The following is a 27,012-nucleotide window of genomic DNA, read 5'->3' on the forward strand; positions in this document are numbered from 1 at the left end:
AAACTTACCTCGGAGATTCTTGGAGTAGACTTGGAGGGCGGAGTTCCAGAGCGGTAAGTTACCTCGGGTGGGGAAAATAAAACTGAAAAAGTGACGTCACAGGAAAGCTGTGACCTGATTGGCTGGTAGGGAATCTGTACCAAATTTGAAAATAAAACTGATAAAAAATGATTAAAACACTAATTAACTAATTAATAAGTAGAGTAGCTAAACCAGAGGGAGGAGATTACTGTATTTAGATAGCATTTAGTATTGTAGAAATCTAGCACTAGGGACCACATAGTTAAGTGTATCATAATTTAGTAAGGATTTAATAAGTACATAATTATTTTATATTAATTAACTAATTAGTGCTAGAAATGACAGTTAGAGGGGTGAAGTGCTTCACCTGTGAGATGTGGGAGGTCCGTGACGCTTCCAGCGTTCCGGGCGACTCCATCTGCAGGAAGTGTACCCAATTGCAGCTCCTCACAGACCACATGGATCGGTTGGAGCGGCAACTGAATGCACTTAGGAGCATGCAGGTGGCAGAAAGCGTCATAGACAGGAGTTTTAGAGAAGTGGTTACACCCAAGGTGCAGGCAGATAGATGGGTGACCACTAGAAGGGGCAGGCAGTCAGTGCAGGAATCCCCTGTGGCTATCCCCCTCTCTAACAAGTATACCGTTTTGGATACTGTTGGGGGGGATGGCCTATCAGGGGAAAACAACAGCAACAGCCAGAGCAGTGGCACCACGGCTGGCACTGTTGTTCAGCAGGGAGGGACAAAACGCAGAAGAGAAATAGTTATAAGGGACTCTATAGTCAGGGGCACAGATAGGTGCTTCTGTGGACGTGAAAGAGACTCCAGGATGGTATGTTGCCTCCCTGGTGCCAGGGTCAAGGATGTCTCTGAACGGACAGGGGCATTCTGAAGGGGAAGGGTGAACAGCCAGAGGTTGTGGTACACATCGGTACCAATGACATAGTCAGGAAGAGTGATGAGGTCCAGCAGGGGGAGTTTAGGGAGTTAGGTAGTAAGTTAAAAAACAGGACCTCTAGGGTTATACTCTCTGGATTACTCCCTGTGCCACGTGCCAGTGAGGCTAGAAATAGGAAGATAGTGCAGTTAAACACGTGGCTGAGCAGCTGGTGTAGAAGGGAGGGTTTCAGATATCTGGACCATTGGGCTCTCTTCAGGAACAGATGGGACCTGTACAAGAAGGACGGGTTGCATCTAAACTGGAAGGGCACTAATATCCTGGCTGCAAGGTTTGCTAGCGTCACTCGGGAGGGTTTAAACTAGTGTGGCAGGGGGGTGGGAACCAGAGCAGTAGGACAGCTAGTGAAATAAATGAGGAGGACATAGTAAATAAGGCCAGTAGGACTAAGAGGAAGAGCAGGCAGGGAGATGTTGCTGAGCACAGCGGGACTGGTGGTCTGAAGTGCATTTGTTTCAATGCAAGAAGTATAACAGGTAAGGCAGATGAACTTAGAGCTTGGATTAGTACTTGGAAATATGATGTTGTTGCCATTACAGAGACTTGGTTGAGGGAAGGGCAGGATTGGCAGCTAAATGTTCCAGGCTTTAGAAGCTTCAGGCGGTATAGAGGGGGATGTAAAAGGGGTGGGGGAGTTGCATTACTGGTTAAGGAGAATATCACAGCTGTACTGCGGGAGGACACCTCGGAGGGGTCATGCAGCGAGGCAATATGGGTGGAGCTCAGGAATAGGAAGGGTGCAGTCACGATGTTGGGGGTTTACTACAGGCCTCCCAACAGCCAGCGGGAGGGAGAGGAACAGATATGTAGACAGATTTTGGAAAGATGTAAAGGTAACAGGGTTGTGGTGGTGGATGATTTTAATTTCCCCAATATTGACTGGGACTCACTTAGTGCTAGGGGCTTGGATGGGGCAGAATTTGTGAGGAGCATCCAGGAGGGCTTCTTGAAACAGTATGTAGATAGTCCAACTAGGGATGGGGCCATTCTGGACCTGTTATTGGGGAATGAGCCTGGCCAGGTGGTCGAAGTTTCAGTGGGGGAACATTTCGGGAGCGGTGACCATAATTCCATAAGTTTTAAGGTACTTGTGGATAAGGATAAGAGTAGTCCTCGGGTGACGGTGCTAAATCGGGGGAAGGCTAATTATAACAATATTAGGCAGGAACTGAAGAATTTAGATTGGGGGTGGCTGTTTGAGGGTAAATCAACATCTGACATGTGGGAGTCTTTCAAACGTCAGTTGATTAGAATCCAGGACCAGCATGTTCCTGTGAGGAAGAAAGACAAGTTTGGCAAGTTTCGGGAAGCTTGGATAACGCGGGATATTGTGAGCCCAGTCAAAAAGAAAAAGGAAGCATTTGTAAGGGCTGGAAGGCTAGGAACAGATGAAGCACTTGAGGAATATAAAGACAGTAGGAAGGAACTTAAGCAAGGAGTTAGGAGGGCTAAAAGGGGTCATGAAAAGTCATTGGCAAGCAGGATTAAGGAAAATCCCAAGGCTTTTTATACATATATAAAGAGCAAGAGGGTAACCAGGGAAAGGGTTGGCCCACTCAAGGACAGAGATGGGAATCTATGTGTGGAGCCAGAGGAAATGGGCGAGGTGCTAAATGAGTACTTTGCATCAGTATTCACCAAAGAGAAGGACTTGGTGGATGATGAGCCTAGGGAAGGGAGTGCAGATAGTCTCAGTCATCTCATTATCAAAATGGAGGTGGTGTTGGGTGTCTTGCAAAGCATTAAGGGAGATAAGTCCCCAGGGCCTGATGGGATCTACCCTAGAATAGTGAGGGAGGCAAGGGACGAAATTGCTGGGGCCTTGACAGAAATCTTTGCATCCTCATTGGCTACAGGTGAGGTCCCAGAGGACTGGAGAATAGCCAATTTTGTGCCTTTGTTTAAGAAGGGTGGCAAGGATAATCCAGGAAATTATAGGCCGGTGAGCCTTACATCAGTGGTAGGGAAACTATTAGAGAGGATTATTTGGGACAGGATTTACTCCCGTTTGGAAACAAACGAACTTATTAGCGAGAGACAGCATGGTTTTGTGAAGGGGAGGTCGTGTCTTACTAATTTGATTGAGTTTTTTGAGGAAGTGATGAAGATGATTGATGAAGGAAGGGCAGTGGATGTTATCTATATGGACTTTAGTAAAGCCTTTGACAAGGTCCCGCATGGCAGACTGGTACAAAAGGTGAAGTCACACGGGATCAGAGGTGAGCTGGCAAGATGGATACAGAACTGGCTCGGTCATCGAAGACAGAGGGTATCAGTGGATGGGTGTTTTTCTGAATGGAGGGATGTGACTAGTGGTGTTCTGCAGGGATCAGTGCTGGGACCTTTGCTGTTTGTAGTTTATATAAATGATTTGGGGGAAAATGTAGCTGGTCTGATTAATAAGTTTGCGGACGACACAAAGGTTGGTGGAGTTGCGGATAATGATGAGGATTGTCAGAGGATACAGCAGGATATAGATCGGTTGGAGACTTGGGCAGAGAAATGGCAGATGGAGTTTAATCCGGACAAATGTGAGGTAATGCATTTTGGAAGGTCTAATGCAGGTGGGAGGTATACAGTAAATGGCAGAACCCTTAGGAATATTGACAGGCAGAGAGATCTGGGCATACAGGTCCACAGGTCACTGAAAGTGGCAACGCAGGTGGATAAGGTAGTCAAGAAGGCATACAGCATGCTTGCCTTCAATCAGTCGGGGCATAGAGTATAAAAATTGGCAAGTCATGTTGCAGCTGTACAGAACCTTAGTTAGGCCACACTTAGAATATTGCGTGCAATTCTGGTCGCCACACTACCAGAAGGACGTGGAGGCTTTGGAGAGAGTAAAGAGGAGGTTTACCAGGATGTTGCCTTGTCTGGAGGGAATTAGCTATGAGGAGAGGTTGGAAAAACTCAGATTGTTTTCACTGGAATGACGGAGATGGAGGGGCGACATGATAGAGGTTTACAAAGTTATGAGCGGCATGGACAGAGTGGATAGTCAGAAGCTTTTTACTCGGTTGGAAGAGTCAGTTACTAGGGGACATAGGTTTAAGGTGCGAGGGGCAAAGTTTAGAGGGGATGTGCGAGGCAAGTTTTTTACACAGAGGGTGGTGAGTGCCTGGAGCTTGCTGCCAGGGGAGGTGGTGGAAGCAGATACGATAGCGACATTTGAGAGACATCTTGACAAATATATGAATAGGATGGGAATAGAGGGATATGGGCCCCGGATGTGCAGAAGGTGTTAGTTTAGGCAGGCATCAAGATCGGCGCAGGCTTGGAGGGCCGAATGGCCTGTTCCTGTGCTGTACTGTTCTTTGTTAATTGGACACAGTTCTAAAAAAAATGACCAGAATAATAAAAGGATAATTGAGAAAAGAGCCAGAGGAGCGATAGGGTGAATATTTTTTTATGCAGCATGTTGTTGTGTATGCATGGCCTGAACGGTTGATGGAAGCAGATTCAATAATAACTTTCAAAATGGAATTGCATGCTTGGAAAGGAAAATTTGCAAGGCTATGGGGAAAGAGCAAACAAGTGGAACGAATTCGATAGCTCTTTCAGATAGCTAACACAAGCACCATAGGCTAAATGGCCTCCTTCTGCGCTGTATGATTCCATGATTTTACATAAAGTCAGCTTTTATTGTAATAGCTCTGCAGCCTGCTTGAAGGCATTTACCATGATTTATCATGATATTGAAAATGGCAGTGTCCTCAGACAAATGGCCATTGAGAATGTATGGTGCAAATAAAGTTAGCATACCAAGTCAAACCTCATGCTTTTCAAGTTGGCAAAATTGGCTATTATTATTGAATCTTCAATGTTACAGTTGGAATCACTTGAGGATACCTAAACCTATCCAGATCTTACACTCTTTTATTGTTTACTCTTCAGTGGGCTATTATCCTGTAAATACAGTAGCTGAACAGCTACAAACTTAAACTGAACTGAATAAAAACACCGTCAACAATGTTATTTACCAGAAGGCTTATTGCCAGATGATATCTTCTTACAGGTAGCAGCACACACCTAAATGAAAAGCTTACTATGCATTTTATTTACTTACAAAGTGACAGAAATTCAAAACTCCCATGAAACTCACTACAAACTGTCATGGTATTGTACTAAGACTGTATAAAAGAGGAAGTGGTTTGTCAATATAATTATTAACAATGAGAATTACAGCTACTGCCCATTGTGGAAAAATATATTTTAGATTTGTTATGTTTATTTTTATGTCAGCCATATTTCAGTGAAGAACTTTCTTTGATGTCTCTGTTATCTTAGAAAATGGGTATCATAAGTTCTGTAAGTTATTAAACTGCTTCAGGCTATATTTCCTGCACAAAGAAAAGTTTATCTTTTCCTACAGTAAAAAGATTCAGTAATGTAAATAGGAGGGGAGTGCAACACTTAAGAGGAATTGCTGAAAATAGAGACATGTTGTCAAAGCTTTTCGTCTTGCACTCTTCAGGGCAATGCGCAAGAATAACCAATGTAAATGTAATGTAATGTAATTTCCACTAACAGGATGCTGCCCTCAAGCCAAAAAGACGTCCTGCCTATCACACAAATGAGTCATGTGATAGATGAATTTCAACGCTGGTGTGATGCTAGGTATATAGGTCATAGGTCCCAAAGACTGGTGGATCGTATCAAACAATATGGCCCCTCCACTGTTCGCAATGGACAAGGTACAGGCCGTACCCAACCAGCCCGTGCTTGCAAAACTCAAAACAGTGTCCAACATTAGATGTGATTCCGTGATTGGACAATATTTGCTAAATAATCCGCAATGTGCTAAGAATTACGCTTACAACCAATTTAAGATTGTCAGTAGGGCTCACCGTGTGGTACATTTGCGCGTATTAGAAGTTACATATATTAATACACAGGGCCCTGTTCTTTGCAGACAGAAAGAGCATGTACCTACATTACGCCTGTTTCAGCTGAACAAAATAAGTGACGGCCATTTGCTGGCTCATTCCGCAGGGCAATGCCTTGACCAATCAGAGTCAAGCTGCCTGGTTTAAATTTCAAACAAAGCTTGGCAGTTAACTGTCAGTCACCATAAACTGATGTATTCGCCATGACAACGTCTCTACCAATCAGAGTTCACTTGCCAACCAATCAGCATTCTCTTCTCAAGCAGTATAATTTGTTGTTTTCCCTTACATTGGTTATTCTTGCATATTGTCCTGATGAGTGCAAGACAAAAAGCTTCGACAACATGTCTCTATTTTCAGCAATTCTCAAGTTCTGTACTACCAAACAACTACATGAGAGGAACCTAGTACATAGTCTCAGAGCACCACGAAAAAGTCTGTTTTAAAGCACCAGACGATCATATATTTGACATTGTGCCGTATCAGTCTGCACACTTAGGAATGATTTCTGCTTCACATTTCTATTTGTATGGCCTACATTAATTTTATGCCGTGTTCATTATTTAAACGTACTTGAGACCATCTCTTCTTGTGTCGAATTTTCTGCTTGTCTTTCAAATGAACATACAGTGTGTTTCCATACGGAAGGGTGTAGCTAATTCTTCCACCATAAGGCGTCTCCATTATGGTTTGCTTTACCATGTCATCATCTTCCTGTTCATCCTCGGAAGTCTGTTTTTCACGTGAAAATATCCTGAATGATAAAAGGTTTAATTCCAAACATTTAACTGCAGGTCCCTTCTGGAAATTGGAATCCATCTTATTTTATTCCTCAGCAGTGTGACAGATACATGTTACATACTCTCATGGAACTGCAGCATACTTGTCGTTGCAACTGCATGTTCACACAACTCCTAAAACTATTTCAATACTATTTCTTTTCCATTTCTGATTTCCTTTTTTACTTCCCTTCTGAACTTTCTATATTTAGTTGTATCACCAGTCTGACATCTGTCGGCATTGGGGCGGCACAGTGCGCAGTGGTTAGCACCGCAGCCTCACAGCTCCAAGGACCCAGGTTCGATTCTGGGTACTGCCTGTGCGGAGTTTGCAAAGTTCTCCCTGTAACCGTGTGGGTTTTCGCCGGGTGCTCCAGTTTCCTCCCACAGCCAAAGACTTGCAGGTTGATAGGTAAATTGGTCATTGTAAATTGCCCCGAGTGTAGGTAGGTGGTAGGGAATATGGGATTACTGTAGGGTTAGTATAAATGGGTGGTTGTTGGTCAGCACAGACTTGGTGGGCCAAAGGGCCTGTTTCAGTGCTGTATCTCTAAATAAATAAATAACAACCTCTTTTCTGCTTCATCTTATTCTCTACTCGCTACCTCTCTTGTTATCCAGGGAGCTCTGGCTTTAGTTGTCCTACTTTTCACCCTCCTTGAAATCTACTTTGTACGCAAACCATGTCCTCGTTAAAGACAGCCCACCGTTCTGTTACAGTTTTAGGAACATAGGAGCAGGAGTAGGCCATTCAGGCCCTCGAGCCTGCGCCACCATTCAATTAGATCATGGCTGATCATCTACTTCAATGCCATTTTCCTGTGCTGTCCCCCTATCCCTTGATGTCATTAGTATCCAGATATCTATTGATTTCTGTCTCGAACATGCTCAATGATTGAGCTTCCACAGCCTTCTGGGGTAGAGAATTCCAAAGATTCACATCCGCTGTGCAAAGAAATTCCTCCTCATTTCAGCCTTAAATGGCCTGTCCCTCATTCTGAGACTAAATCCCGTAGTTCTAGATTCAGAGCCAGGGGGAAACTTCCTATCTACATCCACCTTGTCGCACCCTGTAAGAAGTTTGTTAAGTTTCAATGAGATCACCTCTCATTCTTCAAAACTCTAGAGAATACAGGCCCAGTTTCCTTAATCTCTCTTCATAAGACAATCCCACCATCCCAGGGATTAGTCTGGTGAACCTCTGTTACACTCCCTCTAAGGCAGGTACATCCTTCCTTAGATGAGGAAGCCAAAACTGTACACAATACTCCAGCCGCAGTCTCACCAAGGCTCTATACAATTGCAGCAAGACCTCTTTACTCCTGTACCCTTGCGATGAAGGCCAACATACCATTTGACTTCCTCATTGCTTGCTGCACCTGCATCCTAGCTTTTAGTGACTCATGAATAAGGATACCCAGGTTCCTTTGGACATCAGCACTTCCCAACCTCTCACCATTGAAGAAATACTCTGTCTTTCTGTTTTTTCTACCAAACTTGTTAATTTCACACTTAGCTGCCAATCATTGATTCCAATTTACCTGGAACAGATCTGTTCACACTCCACTGAAATTGGCCCTCCTCCAATTTAATATTTTAACTCTAGATTGCTCCTTGTCCTTTTCTATAGCTAATTTAAACCTTATGATACTATGATCTAATGATACTACCATTCAGGTGCAACCTGTCCAGCCTACGTAGGTTCCATCTCTCCCTGAACCAATCCCAATGTTCCAGGAGTCTAAGTCCTGCCTTCCTGCACTGTCTCTCCATCCACGCATTCATCTGCTCTATGCTCCGATTACTATACTCAGTAGCACGTGGCACCAGGAGAAATTGGAGATTACTACCTTTGTGGTCCTACTTGCTAGTCCCTTTGAACACCTTCTGGAATGTTCCCCCTCCCACCAATAATACCACCTACTTAAACAAAAACAAAACTTCAAAATGAAATTGGCATCAGTCGTCACAAACAAACCAAAGAATAATATTTCTGTTTCATTAATCCTATTCTTTTAAAGTATTTAGTTTTTAAAAGCTGTAATGATAATGATGCTATCTTAAGTGGTTACTTCTGTAAGGGTAGGCAAGGCTCGTGGTTTGAATTTTATCATGCCATATTTAGCTGATTCAATATTTAGTTGAAATGTTACTACAGTTAACAGCCATTATTATAAAATACTATCAGAAAGCAGAGAATAATGAAATTACAGGCAAACAATTTTTATGTGTTCTAGTATTTGAACAATTATTAATTTAAATGCTATATAAATTAAATGTATCCATTTTGTAATTTTGAACTATATTAGATGATAAAATTTGTAATTATAAGTTATGTTTTATGAATTTCTGCACACTTAGATAATAAACATCTTGCTTTGGTTCAGCCATTTCAGTACTTGAATGAAATCTCAGAAGCTAGTGCATAGTTTTAGGATTTTTGGTAATTTTTTTCAAACTGAAAGGATTCAAGTTATGTTTAAGTGTGTTTTAGAACAAAGTCAATTTTCACAGATTTAAAAACGGCTTGGGCCACAAGATTTGAAGGTGTGCATCAAAGCCAAAGGAGCCTATTTATGGAATGTCATAGCTCACTTTCTATTTGAAACTGACATAATGAGGGTCTATTGTCTCAGCCTTGGCCCATTAACCAGGATGGTCTCTTCCAATTTTGAGAATAGCAGAAGATATTTTCTTTAAACTTATAACCCAAGGGGAGGAGGGAGAAGTAGCCGATGATATTGAGAGGCTTACTGGTGAATTATTAAATGGAAAGGAACTTAGAGTAACTGGCCAGGACTAGAGGAAAAAGACAATTGGGACAGTTACACTGCAAATGGCAATTTTTAGATTGAAGTTGGAAGCTAAAATTCAGGTCAGCTTTTCCAGTTAGAAGTTGTTCAGAAAGAAAGGGATTCTAAAGACTGGTAAATCAACCCACAAACATGATGGGGCTTTTTTCCCATTTTTCAAGGAAAGAATTGAGATTGATTGAAGTAAATGGAATTTGTTTTGACTGTTATCTTGTGTGTTCACTGTCTGTCTATAAAATTAAGCAGATTAATGATTCAGTAAACGTTTCAATCCACCTTCAGAAAGAGCAGTGAACTGTACATGCCCACTTGTGAAAGACACATTACCAGGTCAGAATGCTTGGAGGTCCAATTGCTACAACCTGGGGTAACTCTCCCATATTATTAGCTATTAAGCAATATGAGCACAAACCTGAACAAAGAACCCTCACCACATACTTAGGGTCACAAGTATCATTATACCCAAGAGAATATCTAAGGCAGTCCTGAAACTTGTAACAAGAATTTATATCTATTTTCTAAGCTCATTTTCTAACGTTAAGTGCAGATGGTAGTCAGTAGTTTGTTGATATTATGATGAGTTTTATATACAGGGACCATGAATTCATAATGAAGGCAAGATAGATTCAGTACCTGTAAATTTTGTCTATCGTGCAAACAAGGCTCTTCACATATTCATTCACAACTCTTTCGTGCACATTGTTAACTGGACTGGTGAGATGAAAAGCATCATCAAAATAAACGTGTACTTCAAAGTCAAAATTGTCTTTATGCGATTTTGAAGAGTTTGGTTTGTATTTGTCCAATCTGCAAAAAAAAAGGTAACATTGACTAAATGAACTTTAGAAATACCAAAGCTTTTACTTGTAGGTCTCGGCACAATTTCCCTCAGGCTTGCTCTCTCTGACTCCCCACTTTTACATGTTGGTTTCCAGCACTATTTCCCTTCAGGCTCACTGGGCTTAATTTTCATCCTGAGATGGAGGCTGGACTGGAAGCGGGCGTGCTGGCAATTTCTCGCTACCAGGCAGCGTGCCAGTCTGCTGGCATATTCCCACCTCTGGCCTATTTCCAGAAGGCAGTTTCTAAGCGCCAGGGCAGAGGGAGTGTGGGGGTTGATGGCTACCTGATCAGCAGACCAAGTCCAGTCTTCACACTGAGGATACCCCCAATCATGTTGTGCGGCACTTACCACTGTGCTAAATGCGATAGATTCAGAACAGATCTAGTCGCTCAAAACTGGGCATCCATGAGGTGCTGTGGGTCATCAGCAGCAACAGAATAGTAGTAATGGTAATGGTGATCTGCCCAAGGGCAGGTCCTCTGCTCATTTTTCCAAGCCTCATGATCCTTCACTTTCCTCTTCAGTTGCTCCTCAGAGCCTCCCATTGTTTCACTTCCATGAGAAATGAGAAATATGACTTGGGAAAATGTACATGAGGTGGTTTCCCATTGCCTTTCTCATGTGTACTTTAAAGGAAACACAAATGCTTTTCCCGAAGGATCCTCCACCTGTAAGCAGCCATTGTCCCTCGAGGATCTAGCTCTTCCACTATCACCACCTACAATTCTCTGGTTCTGCCATTGGCCGTGACTCATGACCCTGAACATGGGAATTGTATTCAACCAGAATTTGTATTCTCATGGCCTGACATATTCCTCACTCTACCACTACCATCAAGCCAGGGGATCAACCGTGGTTCAAGTAGGAGTGCAGGAGAGCATGCCAGGAACAGCATCAGCATCAAAATATGAGGTGGTAACTTGGTGAAGCTACAGCACAGGACTACATGCATGCTAAACAGCAGAAGCAGCATATGATACACAAAGGAATGCAATCCCACAACTAATGGATCAGATCAAAGCTCTGCAGTCCTGCAACATCCAGTCGTAAATGGTAGTAGACATTACAACCACTAACCAGAGGAGGAGGCTCCACAAACATCCCCATACTCAACAACTTTGGAAAGTGTGAAAATAGATAAGTCCCCTGGGCCAGATGGGATTTATCCTAGGATTCTCTGGGAAGCCAGGGAGGAGATTGCAGAGCCTTTGACCTTGATCTTTATGTCGTCATTGTCGACAGGAATAGTGCCGGAAGACTGGAGGATAGCAAATGTTGTCCCCTTGTTCAAGAAGGGGAGTAGAGACAGCCCTGGTAATTATAGACCTGTGCGCCTTACTTCGGTTGTGGGTAAAATGTTGGAAAAGGTTATAAGAGATAGGATTTATAATCATCTTGAAAAGAATAAGTTCATTAGAGATAGTCAGCACGGTTTTGTGAAGTGTAGGTCGTGCCTCACAAACCTTATTGAGTTTTTTGAGAAGGTGACCAAACAGGTGGATGAGGGTAAAGCCATGGATGTGGTGTATATGGATTTCAGTAAGGCGTTTGATAAGGTTCCCCACGGTAGGCTATTGCAGAAAATACGGAAGTATGGGATTGAAGGTGATTTAGTGCTTTGGACCAGAAATTGGCTAGCTGAAAGAAGACAGAGGGTGATGGTTGATGGCAAATGTTCATCCTGGAGTTTAGTTACTAGTGGTGTACCGCAAGGATCTGTTTTGGGGCCACTGCTGTTTGTCATTTTTATAAATGACCTGGATGAGGGTGTAGAAGGGTGGGTTAGTAAATTTGCGGATGACACGAAGGTCGGTGGAGTTGTGGATAGTGCCGAAGGATGTTGTAGGTTACAGAGGGACATAGATAGGCTGCAGAGCTGGACTGAGAGATGGCAAATGGAGTTTAATGCGGAAAAGTGTGAGGTGATTCACTTTGGAAGGAGTAACAGGAATGCAGAGTACTGGGCTAATGGGAAGATTCTTGGTAGTGTAGATGAGCAGAGAGATCTTGGTGTCCAGGTACATAAATCCCTGAAAGTTGCCACCCAGGTTAATAGGGCTGTTAAGAAGGCATATGGTGTGTTAGCTTTTATTAGTAGGGGGATCGAGTTTTGGAGCCACGAGGTCATGCTGCAGCTGTACAAAACTCTGGTGCGGCTGCACCTGGAGTATTGCATGCAGTTCTGGTCACCGCATTATCGGAAGGATGTGGAAGCTTTGGAAAGGGGGCAGAGGAGATTTACTAGGACGTTGCCTGGTATGGAGGGAAGGTCTTACGAGGAAAGGCTGAGGGACTTGAGGTTGTTTTCGTTGGAGAGAAGGAGGAGGAGAGGTGACTTAATAGAGACATATAAGATAATCAGAGGGTTAGATAGGGTGGATAGTGAGAGTCTTTTTCCTCGGATGGTGATGGCAAACACGAGGGGACATAGCTTTAAGTTGAGGGGTGATAGATATAGGACAGATGTCAGAGGTAGTTTCTTTACTCAGAGAGTAGTAGGGGCGTGGAACGCCCTGCCTGCAACAGTAGTAGACTCGCCAACTTTAAGGGCATTTAAGTGGTCATTGGATAGACATATGGATGAAAATGGAATAGTGTATGTAGGTCAGATGGTTTCACAGGTCGGCGCAACATCGAGGGCCGAAGGGCCTGTACTGCGCTGTAATGTTCTATGTTCTAATGGAGAAACCCAGCACCGTCAGTGCAAAAGACAAGGCTGAAGAATTTTCAACCATCTTCAGCCAGAATTGCCAAATGGATGATCCTTCTTGGGATACCTGCTAAGATTCCTGGAATCACAGATGCCAGTCTTCAGCTAATTTGATTTACTTTGCATGATATCAAGAAATGGCTGAAGGCACTGAATACAGCCAAGGCTTTGGGCCCTGACAACATCAGAGTTGAAGTGTTGAATGTGTGCTCCAGAATTAGTCGTGTGCCTAGCCAAGCCATCCCAGTACAGCTACAGCACCCCACAATGTGGAAAATTGCCCGTGTACATCCAATCTACAAAAAGCAAGACAAATCCAATCCGGCCAATTAGCGCTTTATCAGTCTACTTTCAATCGTCAGCAAAGTGATGGAAGGTGTCATGGACAGTGCTATCAAGCAGCACCTACTCAGCAATAACCTGATAACCGATGCTCAGTTCAGGTTCCGCCAGGGCCATTCATAGTCGTTTGGTAGTGGAGAACTTGAGTGTTCCTGAAAATAGAAACATATTGTTAAATCTTTTCATCTTGCACTCATCAGGACAATCCGCAAGAATATCAATGTAAGGGAAAGCAATACCTGTGTTGGGATTCTTACAGTTCCACGTGCTATAAGATTGGCCTTATCGGCAACCTTGTAAATCGAGCCTCAGCCATTTGATCACCATGTAAGCATGATGCTGAAATAAGGTGAATCAAAAGGTATCCTGCATGACAATGGTTACCCTGATGACATCATCATTTCTCGCTGTATATCACGCAAACTTATGAACGGGCCTAAGGCCAACATTTTCGGCCCTGTAAAGTGTCCAGTCTACCTCAAATTACCCTGGAAGGGAAAGGTATCCCAAAAATTTGAACAACAGATAAAGCTAGCTGTTTCACGCTGCTACTATACAGTAGCAACACGTGTGGCGTTCGCCACTAACAGGATGCTGCCCTCAAGCCAAAAAGACGTCCTGCCTATCATACAAATAAGTAACATGATATGTGAATTTCAATGCCAGTGTGATGCTATGTAGATAGGCCGTATGTCCCAAAAACTGGCAGATCGTAACAAAAAACATGTCCCTTCTGCTATTCACAACTGTCAAGGTACAGACCGTACCCAACCAGCCCATGCATGCAAAACTCAAAACACAGTGTCCAACATTTGATGTGATTCCGCGATTGGACAACATTTGCTAAATAATCCACAGTGTGCTAAAAATTACGCTGACAACCAATTTAAGATTGTTGGTAGGGCTTGCAGTGTGGTGCAATTACACAGACTGGAAGCTACAAATATTAATACACAGGGCCTTGTTCTTTGCAGACAGAAGAATATGTACAAACTTTGTGCCTGTTTCAGCTGAACAAAATAAGTGACAGCCATTCGCTGGTTCATTCCTCAGGGCAATGCCTTAACTAATCAGAGTCAAGCTGCCCGGTTTAAATTTCAAACATAGTTTGACAGTTAACTGTCAGTCACCATGAACTGGTGCGTTTTCCTTGGTAACGCCTCTACCAGAGTTCACTTGTCAACCGTCAGCACTCTCTTCTCATACAGTATAAAGTCATTGCTTTCCCTTACATTGGTATTCTTGCATATTGTCCTCATGAGTGCAAGACGAAAAGCTTCAACAACATGTCTCTATTTTCAGCAATACTCAGGGCCGCTCAGCTCCAGACCTTATTACAGCTGTGGTCCAAATATGGATATAACAGTTGAATTCCAGAGATGAGGGAGAGTGACTGCCCTTGATATCAATGCAGCATTTGACCAAATGTGGCATCAAGGAGCTCTATCAAAATTGAAGGCCATGGGAATCTGGGGAAAACTCTGCACTAGTTGTAGTCGTACCTAGCACAAAAGGAAAATGGTGGACCAATCATCTCAGCCAAGGACATTGCTGCAGGAGTTCTTCAGGGCCCTAGGCCCAACTATATTTAACTGCTTTATCAATGAGCTTCTCGTCGTCATAAGGGCAGAAGTGGGGATGTTCGCTGATGATTGCACAATGTTCAGTACCATTCGTGAGTCCTCAGATACTGAAGCAGTCCATGCCCCCATACAGCAAGACCTAGAGAACATTCAGGGTTGGGCTGCTAAGTGGCAAGTAACATTTGTGCCAGGCAATTACCATCTCCAACAAGAGAAAATCTAATCCTCTCCCCTAGACGTACAATGGCAATACCATCACTGAATCCCCCATCATCAATTTCCTGGGAGTTACTGTTGACTACAGACTTAACTGGACCAGCCATATAGATACTGTGGTTGCAAGAGCAGGCCAGAAGCTGGGAATTCTGCAGCAAGTAACTCACCTCCTCATTATCCAAAGTCTGTCCACCATCTACAAGGCACAAGACAGGAGGGTGATGGAATACTCTCCACTTGCCTGGATGAATGCAGCTCCAACAACGCTCAAGAAACTCGACACCATCCAAGACAAAGCAACCCACCCACCACCTTCAACATCACCCCCTCCACCACTGGTGCACAGTGGTAGCAGTGTGTACCATCTACAGGTTGCACTGCATCAACTCATCAAGGTTTCTTCGACAGCACCTTCCAAATCCATGACCTCTACTACCTAGAAGGACAAGGGCAGCAGACGCATGGGAACACCATAGCTGCAAGTTCCCCTCCAAGACACACACCATCCTGACTTGGAACTATATTACTGTTCCTTCACTGTCACTGGGTCAAAAAACTGCAACTACTTCCTAACAGCATTGTGAGGGTACCTACACCACATGGACTGCTCAAGAAGATGCTCACCACCATGTTCCCAAGGGTAATTAGGGATGGACAACAAATGCTGGCCTTGCCAGCGATGCTCACATCCCATGAACGAATGAAAAAAAAAAAGACCTGCCTTGTGCGTGATCCCCACAGCTCTACATTTCCCCCCAACTGAGCATAGCTCATGTTTCTGGTAGATGATGCATTTGACTGCCGTGACAGTGCTGCTTCAAATGCCTCTTTCTCCTCTGACGTTGTTGCTGAGGCTCCCCCGTACAACTGGCCCTCTGGGAAACATAAGACTTTGGTTAGGAAAGCTCTACTCTGTTCGTAGTTGCTTTGCAGAGCTGCAGCTGCCCATTACAGATTATGCAGTGGAATGGATTCATCAAAGAAGGACTGAGCTCCATTCCCATCACATGGAAATGGCAAAATCCTTTCACCCTGTCTTGGACGGACACCCATCCCGTGCCCGACAATTTCCTGCCGACCTGCCAATTTCAAAGGCCTCCCCCTCCATGGCCATTAGTATAGCGATTTGCGCCACTTCACTGATCTCTTTCTCGTGTATTGTGTGCACTTTTTACCTCCAAAGTCAAGAGTGAGACAGTTAAGATCATGGTGCTTCCGTCACCCCATCTGGTGGCTCACTCACATGTGATGTCCATGGCTCCAGTGTCGCCTCCTCCACAAGTGTTTGTGGACTGAGCATTGCCCACAGCTCAGCAGTGCACCTGGGCACACGTATCCTCACTGTTCCAGAGCACTATACAACCTTAGCATGCTAAGCTCATTGGCTTGCTGATGACTCCAGAACTGGAGGCTTGTCATCTGGGTGTAGCTTTGCACTCACATCGCCAGACCTCAGAAGGTTGTTGAAGTGCTTCCTACACTGCACCAAGGTCCTGCTGACCACATTGTAGTTGCTCACCTCCTGAGCGACCTCCATTCGAGCCTGCTTTGTCTGACTGGCTGGCTTCCTCCTGCCGCTCCCCAGAAACAGGACGCTCCTCCGAGCTGCCACCACCTCTAAAAGCACCTTGAGGGAGGCATGTGCCTTTCCAACCATGCATGCCATGCTGTTGCTCCACTGCATTCAGGCCTCTGCCATCGCCCAGGATGTTGGCATTCACAGTTATAGCAGCCAGTTGCCCTTTAAATTGGGCCTGCCATGATGAAGCCATGATGACACGCTGACTCTTCCACCCCTAATTTGGACAGTGAACGTGCCATCGGGGCACTAATTGGCTGCCTCCTTCAAAATACCATTGGACTTCCAGCACCGACAGGGAACAGGGTCAGGTCCCAGAAATGGTCCTGATGTCAGAGTCCCAACTCTGGAATGAAAATGCAGCCCACTCCCTCTGACTCCCAGCTTTCACCTGTTGGTCTCCAGCACTGTTTCCCCTCTGACTCACTCTCTCTGTCTCACAGAATCACATTACAAAATTGATGGGGAACCTGGTGACATGGCTCCCTCCTCAAAGAAGGAGGATAATGAACAACCCACAACTGAAACGTGCTAAATAACTGATAACCAATGAATATTCGCCCAGTAATGCTCAAAGTCACAGAATGAAAGATAGGTTTGAGAGATAAGTGGAATGGAGAAAAATATCAAAGGAGTCACATCTGGGCAGACCTTTAGTTGGACTGGTACAGAGGCACTGGAGGCAAACTTTGAGCTGGCAATTCATCTGACCGGAAGACAGCACAGCAATTAGAGTCAGGCACAATGGAGATGGGAATAACTTCCCAGAGAGAAAAAAATAGCTTAACCACTTGATCAATATTCTAACTTTAATTTGCTCCCCCACCATAATAAGCAATAATTTGGGGCAGTCCACCTCCTCGCAGACAATCCTCCCTATTAATGAAGCTGCCATATCTGTAAAAACTGTTCAAGGGCCTGGATGCCGATGCTCCCTCCTTTTTTGCAGGATGTATTCCTCAGCAACACAACCAAAATTGGAGGGAAAGTATCACTGAACCCACATCCTGCTGTTAAAAGGCATTGTAACACCAACACACTCCAGATCTTTCAAAGAAGCAGAAACAAAATCAAAGATCAGGGATTTACACTTGCAGACAGGGTTGTCACTGCACTTCTGTCAAAGTTACAGCAGCAGGGTGAAATCAGGTGCAAGGAAATTGTTCGAAATCCTCACAATGTGGTGAGATGTTGTGCAAACGGACACCATACCAGACGAAAGCATTCACCTACATAAACAACCTTCAGCAATGACATTTAATTGTTACTATTGCTTTGTATAGAGAATACACAATGTTTGAACAGTAGCTGTTTGGTTAAAAACCTTGAAGGGAAACTTCCATATTGGTTTAGATGTTAGTGATAACATAAACTGGTTCCACAGGATTTACCTGAATATTGAAGTAAGGATCTTTCCCATTTCGTCCACTGTTTCATGCCACATTGTTGCACACAGATATATCATGACGTGGTCCGATTTCCTATTCAATAAATTGTTTTCATATTTTATTGTTACCAAATCTGTTCTAAATACTATACAATGCTAGGAATTCTTAGAAACTGTGATTATATAATTATATTTAGGTCAGTTAACCTTTCAGGAAATTACTTTTAAATTCCAATTATTTGGGAGACATTTTATGGGGATAAATTTCCTAAGCTTTGCCCCCAGGGAATGCCTACTCCGCAGGTACAAAGGAAAAAGATGGAAGATCTCTAATACACCAGGTCCTCCCTAACCCTCTCTCCCACTTTACATTAACCCCAGATTTGGAGCTTCCCATTAGCTGGGCGTGCATCTGCTGTAGACACAGACCCTGCATTCAGATGTTAAAGCTGGCTTTGGTATTGAAGTCAGGATGTCCCTCATATCAGATGGTCAGAAAGTCCTGGCGGAAAGCCAAAGATTATTCCCAAAATTAGGAGCCATTTGTTAAAGCATCTGCCACATCTTTGAGTATTAGGATTGTCAGCTCTCGTTGGACGTAACCTGGAGAGTTCATCACCTGACCTCCCATCTCCAAGCACCTTGACCCCTCACTCCCTCTATTGGTTGGCTGGCCTGTCCATCTTCATGTCATCCCACCTTCCCATACCAATTGAATGCAAAGGATGAACCTTGGTCTTTTTACCATCTCTGATTTTTTCAATCTGTTCAACAAAGATTATTTCAGTGTCCTTATGCTTTTTCTCTTAGGTTACTTGGAGAAGTGTCCTGGGAATTAACCTTTAATTCTTGGAAACTCCAAGACATCCTTGGAAAACTGGAAACCCTCTTTGGTATTGGGGTCTTTCGGCTGTTACTGTTTAACAGCAGCCAGAAGGCCCCCAGCCTGCCAACTAGACCCACAACTACAAGTCCCTGCACCTCTTTTTCCTGACCAGTACAAGGACCAATACCTGTCCTGCACAGAAGGCAGGCCTGTATCATGGGTATGACTGGACAGGCACAATGCTCTTCAAGCACACTGCACCTGTCCAGCACGCGAGCAGAAAGTGGCACCAGGAAATCAGGCTCTGTTTATATGAACTGGAACATTGTAATATGTTCAATCTTCTAACTCCCACTAGAAATGATGAGAATGCAAGATTTGTTCTATTTAGCATCAACAAGTACATTTATTGGCGTTAATGCACTACATTTGTCATTTATAGTTGTCTGCTGCAATTAGATTAAATACAATTAGTTATAGCTGAATTACAGGATAGTCTACAGCTTCACACAATATCAATATTTTATCGAGGAAGAGTGAAATTGTTTGCATCCGACCAGCTCCATACTTCATAAATTACTCACTATCGATTCTGATGGTGCTTTTAGAGAAATGTACACAAGGAGATGTGTTACAATCCCTAAAGCAGGCCATGTCACCGCAGCAGGCCTGGTGGGGAACAGAAAGACGTAATTTCAAAAAAACGAAGAGGCTGGTCATCCAGCACTGCACTGTGAGTACTGTGTTGCACAGAAGATCTTTGCAGACTTAGCTGTGAATTGTTCAAAACAATTTCCCTCGGGGTAAGGGATAAGAGAGCCAGAGAATGAGATTTGTTTTTTCTTGGCACCTATTTTTGTCTCTCAATAAGGCATCAAGCTCTTAAATCCATCTCCACAATAGAATCGTAACAGTGTAGTCAAGGGTATTGCATGCAGGCTCTCTTGTTCTAAAATAACTTTGGAGAAAGATATCTTTAAGAGATCAGTGAGAAAGTATAACAGACGACTGTACCTTTTAATTTTCTCATCTTTCTTTTTCTGGACCCGTGTGTTGAGCAGCATTGACTGTTCCATGAAGGCTGCTTCGTACAGCCGTCGAACAAACAGCTGGGATGTCCTTTCAATCCTTTGAATGTGTTGGCCCCACACATAGAATGTTGAGAAAAACAGCCCTAGCCAAAAGCATATTGCCAAGGAGCCAAGCAGTGCCAAGCCAACTCTGTTGGAATCTACTATTACCTGCGCTCTGCAAAGGCTGCGAGGGATTTCTAAAAGCAGGATTTGTAGAGCGTCGCTATCATTGGAGGTTTTTAAAGTGTGGCAGAGGGCAGTCAGGTTAAAAGCAGCCGCTTCGCCATATTTAGTGGAACTGTCGTACATCACAATCAAAAAAGCAAAAAGCACTATTGGAGTGGCTAATATGGAAGGCATGATGAAGCTGCGTCTGACTGCATGCATTTTACACACCAGAACCCCAAACCAGTGGCAAAGAGCAGAAGAAATCACTTGTACACCAAAGAGGCTCAAGATAATGTTTACATCAAATTGCGAGACTGTTTTTACATCTTCCCAGTTATACTCCTTTATTGGAATCCATGCTGCCACTACAGCACCTGTAACTAGAATTCTAATTGTACTGGTACAAACATACATGATGTTTCTGGTGTGTCGCAAACTTTCCCTTATATTTTCCATCACACCAATTTTACAGTACAATGTAAAGTTTTCCCACCAATTGAAAGATACTAGTACTAAAGAAACTATTGCAAGGGCCACGTATGGTTGAATGTATTTAACCTCCTCTGTATGCTGTTGAGGGTTGTGAGCTAAAATAAAAAGCAAGAGGCCCAGGAAGACAAAGCCAAAGCCTACCAGTGGGAGTAACATAGAAGGTTTGAGGGGTTTCAGCTGAAATGCTACTTGTAGAAGTGAGGGAAGGAGGCAAACGCCATTCAAAATGTGCAGATTGGTTATAATGTCAAAGTGAGGCATGCAGACCAGCACCAGGACTGAAGTGCCAAAAGCAACAACTGCTTCAATCAAGCAAACCTGGCAAGAAAAGGGGCGGGGGGAACAAAAAAGTCAGAAAAGTTAAATTATAATGTTGCAATGCACTTAAAAATCAAACTTTGGAGTAAAGTGTTGATGAATAAGATACTTCGGTCATGTTCAGTTAGTTCCATCTGTTTTGATGGATAATTTCTGAATTTTATAGTACAGGAAAACTCCTCTCACACTGGGCTGGCTGCTTCGGTACATTTTCAGCTCATTGTCGTCAATGGAATTAAATATCAGGTGCTGTGTAGAAGGGGCAGCCAATCAGATTCTACCTGAGCTGAAGTTCTACCCCAAGGAGTTTATGAACCTCCATCTAGTGGTAGAAATGTGCAGCTGCAGGCAGGACTTTGCACCACAGAATGGTGAGATCCAAATAAGGAGTGTGAGGTGTACTTGTCATATTTAATATATCATAGATTAGATATTTAACTGACCTTTTTTCTTTCTGCCTCTTTACCAGCATTTATTGCCCATCCCTAATTGACCTTGAGAAGGTGGTGGTGAGCTGCCTTCTTGAACCGCTGCAGTCCATTTGGGGAAGCTATACCCACAGTGCTGTTAGGAAGGGTGTTCCAGGATTTTGACCCAGCGACAGTGAAGGAACGGTGATATAGTTCCAAGTCAGGATGGTGTGTGACTTGGAGGGGAACTTGCAGGCGGTGGTATTCCCATGCATTTGCTGCCCTTGTCCTTCTAGTTGGTAAAGTTTGTGGGTTTGGAAGGTGCTGTCTAAGGAGCCTTGGTGCATTGCTGCAGTGCATCTTGTAGATGGTACACACTGCTGCCACTGTGTGTCGGTGGTGAAGGGAGTGAATGTTTGTAGACGGGGTGCTAATCAAGCGGGCTGCTTTGTCCTGGATGGTGTAGAGCTTCTGGAGTGTTGTTGGAGCTGCACCCATCCAGGTAAGTGAAGAGTATTCCATCACACTCCTGACTTGTGCCTTGTAGATGGTGGACAGGCTTTGGGGAGTCAGGAGGTGAGTTACGCACTTCAGGATTCCTAGCCTCTGACCTGCTCTTGTAGCCACGGTATTTATATGGCTACTCCAGTTCAGTTTCTGGTCAATGGTAGCCCCTAGGATGTTGATAGTGGGAGACTCAGCAATGGTAATGCCATTGAATGTCAAGGGGAGATGGTTAGATTCTTTCTTGTTGGAGATGGTCATTGCCTGACACTTGTGTAGTGCGAATGTTACTTGTCACTTATCAGCCCAAGCCTGGATATTGTCCAGGTCTTGCTGTATTTCTACACGGACTACTTCAGTATCTGAGGAGTCACGAATGGTGCTGAACATTGTGTAATCATCAGCGAACATCCCCACTTCCGACCTTATGACTGAAGGTAGGTCATTGATGAAGCAGCTGAAGATGGTTGGGCCTAGGACACTACCCTGAGGAACTCCTGCAGTGATGTCCTGGAGTTCAGATGATTGACCTCCAACAACCACAACCACAGATGCTGCCAGACCTGCTGAGTATTTCCAGCATTTCTTCTTTTTATCACTGAAGATTAAAGTTGTCCCTTTGTTCGGGTTTGCTGATTTCCACTCAGATAAAGCAGATTCGTGAGTAGTTACTATTTCCTCAAGCCTCCTGCTTTGTGTCGACTCCTTGTCAATACATCAGATCGAAAAGTATAAAAATATTTGTATAACTTAAAGAAACATTTAAATTAGACAATTTTTTTCTTTAAAATAAAGAAACACTTAGAGTGGCTAAAAGAGTCATTAATCCCTTTAAAATGAATAAATTAAACATCTGTAATTCTCATTTATTACTTTATAATTTCAGGTTCTAAAAACAGAACTATGCGAAGTGATTGATGAATAAGCTTTATCCCCAAAATTTTACATAGAAAAATAGCATTGGTTTCTCTCCAAGAGTTTTTTTTTTAAAGAAAACCTGAAAATGACTGGAATTTTTTGTTAAAAATAATGAAAACTAAGGAACAGGAGGTTCAGCTTACCATTCCTAGAATACTCAGGGGGGGAGTATTGGATGATCCAAATGATGTTTTCCATAAGGCCTTGACAAATGCCAGAACATTAGGCACCAGTAATGCACAAGCTAAGACAAGGTGAGTGAAAGGCTTATTTGCAAAAGGTGATTGAGTGTTTGAAGTGCTGATCAGTAAGAGAAGGCTGGTCTGCAAAACATAAAAGTATGTTTCTCAGTACTGACATCACTCACTTCAACATGGCAAAAAAGTACAAAATGGTGACTCTAATTTCATAAGATACTACCACAGTAGGTACAGCATCAAAAGTGATGAGCTCCCTTTATAAGGGGGCTAATCAGTGAAAGATAATGGAACAATTTCCGGCATCTTCCATGCTAGGACTGCAAGGCTGGAGATGACAAAGGCCTCAACTTGTCCTCTTAGCTGACCTTTATCTCAAGTTCATCGCAGCATCAGGTTGCTGGGTAGAAGGGACACTAGTGCTGAGGAAATTCCTAGTCTGGAAATCTCTCCACTCAGCCCTGCATGATTCACTGTCATAAGCCAGGTTTGGATTGGATGCCAATTGCTGGACCAGACTGAGACCTGACAAATTTGAGTTCTGTTCAAATTCCCTGGGTTTGCTCTGTCCTGCGGGACAACTTACATCAGGAGTGCACTGTTGACACCAAGGAATGTTGGAGCCTTTATGTCTTCGTAGCTTATTTAATTGGAGAGGGTATTGTCATGACCAGGTGAGGAAGGGGTCTCAGGCTCCCCTTTCGTCCCTTGTCTAGTTTGACTGCAACAGGGTTTATCCTTTTTTTTTAACATAGTGATTGAACTTGCCACCTCAGTGAGCGCTTACCCCTGTTCCTCTAATATAATTGCAAATGAACCAATCAGACAGGTTTCCTTGAGTTTAAAAAAGAAAGGTGTAAGTTTATTATCCTCAACACTCTAAACCGGTTAAAACTACTAAAATATAGTACGGATTCACACCCACATGAGAGACACACACACAACAAGTAGATTACAGAAAGAAAACAGAGTTGGGTGGTTGGTGTAGAGTCTGAAATAAATGAAATTTAAATACTGTTCATCCGTCCCAGAGTCCTTAGTTGAAATTGTAGTCCTGTAGCTGGGCCACGAGCACAGTTTGGCCTTGCTTCTCAGGCTCCGAAAGGCAGAAGAGGGGTTCTGGTCCTTGTCCCCCAGTTGTTGGTTGTGGTGGTCTGTAGACTTGGCTTTACCAGCTGCAGCTGGGTCTTTTCTGGGTCTTTACTAGAGACAGAGAGAGTGCTGCTCTCTTGATGGCTGACTGTTACTGCCCTGCTTTCTGACTCGCAAAAGCTCTGACTCCCCAGAGTTGCACAGCCATCACACGACACTCCCAAATGTCTTTGTGTCTTAATGAGGCCTTCTGGAGCCAATGTAGCTCAGCAAGCACAGGGGTGATGGGGAATGGGACTTACTATGAGTTAAGACATGGGAGCAGGGTTTTTGATGAGCTCAAATTTACAGAGAATGGAATATGGGAGACCAATCAGGCCCACACTGGAATACTCAAGTTTAGAGGTAACAAAGGCATGAATGAGGATTTCAGCAGCAGATGAGCTGAGACAGGGACAAAGTTGGCAATGTTACAGAGGCAGAAATAGGCAATCTTAGAGACGGCGCGAATATCAGGTCGGAAGCTTATCCCAGGGTCAAATGTGACACCAAGGTTGCGAAGAGATTGGCATAATCTTAGACTGCTGCCAGGGAGAGGGGACGGAGCTTGGAGCGGCAAATTTCTGCTCATCCAGTACTGAATGTCAGATAAGCAGTCTGATAATTTAGCAACAGTGGAGGAGGCAAGAGAAGTGGTGATGAGGTAGAGCTGAGTGTCATCAGCATATATGTGAAAACTGACTGTGCTTTCAGATGATGGGCTGAAATTTCTTTTCCCACTGTTGAGAGTGGTGGCCCACACACATGGGCCAGGCACCATCACTCTGCCATGATCTAGCATGCAGCAGCTCATTTAAATATGCAGGGTGGGCCACCACCCCCCCCCCAATCACAGGGTGAGGGCAACCTCACTGATGCCATGAACGGGTCTGTGGTTGCCATCTCACCTCTGAGTCGGCAGGTTGTGAGTCCAAGCCCCACTCCAGAGGACTGTGCACCAAATCTAGGCTGGCATTCCAGTGTGGTACTGAGGGAGTTGAGGGAGTGCTGCATAGTCACTGGTACACATCTTTGGGATGTAACATTAAACCGAAGCCCCTGCCTGTACTCTCAGGTGGGTGTAAAATATCCCATGGCACTATTTGAAGAGGAGTTATCGCAGATCCTGGCTAATATTTATCTCTCAACCAACACTCAAAAACAAATCATCTAACCATTTATTTCATTGCTGTTTGTGTACATCAAAAACCACTTCATTGGTTATAAAGTGCTTTGGGATGCCTTAAGGTCCTAAAAAGTGCTATAGAAATACAAGCTATTTTTCATATTATCATCCACAGATCTGCAGCAAAAAAATCACCATAGTACTGTTGTTTAACAAACTTATTCAACGGTTTACAACATAACACAAGATGCTAAGCAATTCAAAGGTTACTTTTATTTCCAGTACTGTTTTTTCAAGCATTTACTGACCTTGCTGAGAAAGATAAATCCCAGCACACAAACTCCAAAGATAAAGCAGACTGTATACTGCAGGAATCGCACAAATTTCCCAGTGACTTCTTCTTCATCATTTACTGTTTTAAACATAAACGGATCCCATGTTTTCCTGAAACTAAATTTTTTAAAAATATATAATATTGCACCTGCTGTACATTGGTCTTTGAAGATTAATCACTGTAAATGTAATGTTTGGTAATTTTTGTTTTCGGTAAAATTGCCTAATTTTTTACATGACATTTCAACTACAACACAATAATGATGACTATTAATAGCTGAAGCACAGGAGATATTAAGATGAACAGTGCAAATCAGAATTTCTTTACAGTAGAGCATCTATTACACATTCTTGAAAACAACAATATTCAACTTAAAATTCATTGCAATTAATTTGATTTAAAAAGAAAACCAATTATCACATAACCAAATATTAGGGTTTTATTTACTTTGCTATCGTAAAGGGATTTCTTTTATATTGTTTGGCAGTTTTTCTATGCCTTAGAGTATTTTTATGTAAAGGCCTTTCCCCTTCACACAATGCATCCAAAACTTGCAACTTTACCTGGTAGCAGAATGTGTTGTTTCAAATAGACATGGTGCTCTAAAACGTACAATTACTTTTTTAATTTACCAAACCAGCTATAAAACCTGATATTTACTGTCAAATAGTTAGGGGCCAAATGCCAAATCACATTTCAAATATTTTACAGAATTATTTATATGTCTATCTGTGTATCATTTTTGGAAATAATAAATTAATATCACATTAGTGAAATGAAAAACGATTTACCTGTTTCCGTACAATCTTTTTACCTCATTGATATCCTGATTTTTACTCTCCATTTTTGTTTCAATAGTTAGCAGAGAAATCTTATCTATATGGGTATTCAGCTCGAGTAAGCCAAACACACTGAATGACCATACATACTTTCAATTTTTCCTTATAGGTGTGGTGTTCACTTTACATATTCAGCCACACCTATCTTCTCAGCTATGCCAAAGATAGTTTTTTTGAAGTGAACCAATTTACATAACCAGCTACAGCTACAGAGAAAAGATTTCTTACCATTTCCTTAATTATTAGAATGTTTTACTTATTCGAATATTTAATGGTTGTATGCAATAATTATAAATACACACTCAATGCCAGTGGGGGGCACTAAGTAACCTGACTAAGATTAGAAGTATATCTTCACTGAAATTGCACAGATTTCTTTGGTTACAGTTTCAACAAGTAGTCACCCAGTTCACCATTTGATGTCTATCATTAATCTGAAATCCAGAGCTTGAGTTTTCGGAATGTTTGTTTGTTGAATTCACTTGCCTTGGCTGAGTGGGTTTCGTGAAGCTTTAGCCAGGTTGCTACACAATGTCTTTTTACTAGTTTCTTTGTAT

At 43.0% G+C, this 27,012-nt stretch overlaps 1 protein-coding gene across 1 annotated transcript in view; it reads right to left on the reverse strand.

The window, feature by feature from the left end:
• Positions 1 to 20,939, reverse strand: part of LOC137376707 (chitin synthase chs-2-like) — a 45,730-nt gene extending 24,791 nt beyond the window's left edge. The window contains exons 1-4 of the mRNA XM_068045682.1: positions 19,960 to 20,939; positions 18,124 to 18,213; positions 10,092 to 10,265; positions 6,440 to 6,620 (exon numbers count right to left, since the gene is read on the reverse strand). Coding sequence (XP_067901783.1) covers positions 6,440 to 6,620; positions 10,092 to 10,265; positions 18,124 to 18,213; positions 19,960 to 20,939 — 1,425 coding nt within the window. The remainder of the gene's footprint in view (positions 1 to 6,439; positions 6,621 to 10,091; positions 10,266 to 18,123; positions 18,214 to 19,959) is intronic.
• Between the last annotated feature and the right edge of the window lie 6,073 nt (positions 20,940 to 27,012).

Source organism: Heterodontus francisci, chromosome 13 (genome assembly GCF_036365525.1).
Source record: "Heterodontus francisci isolate sHetFra1 chromosome 13, sHetFra1.hap1, whole genome shotgun sequence".
Taxonomy (NCBI): domain Eukaryota; kingdom Metazoa; phylum Chordata; class Chondrichthyes; order Heterodontiformes; family Heterodontidae; genus Heterodontus; species Heterodontus francisci.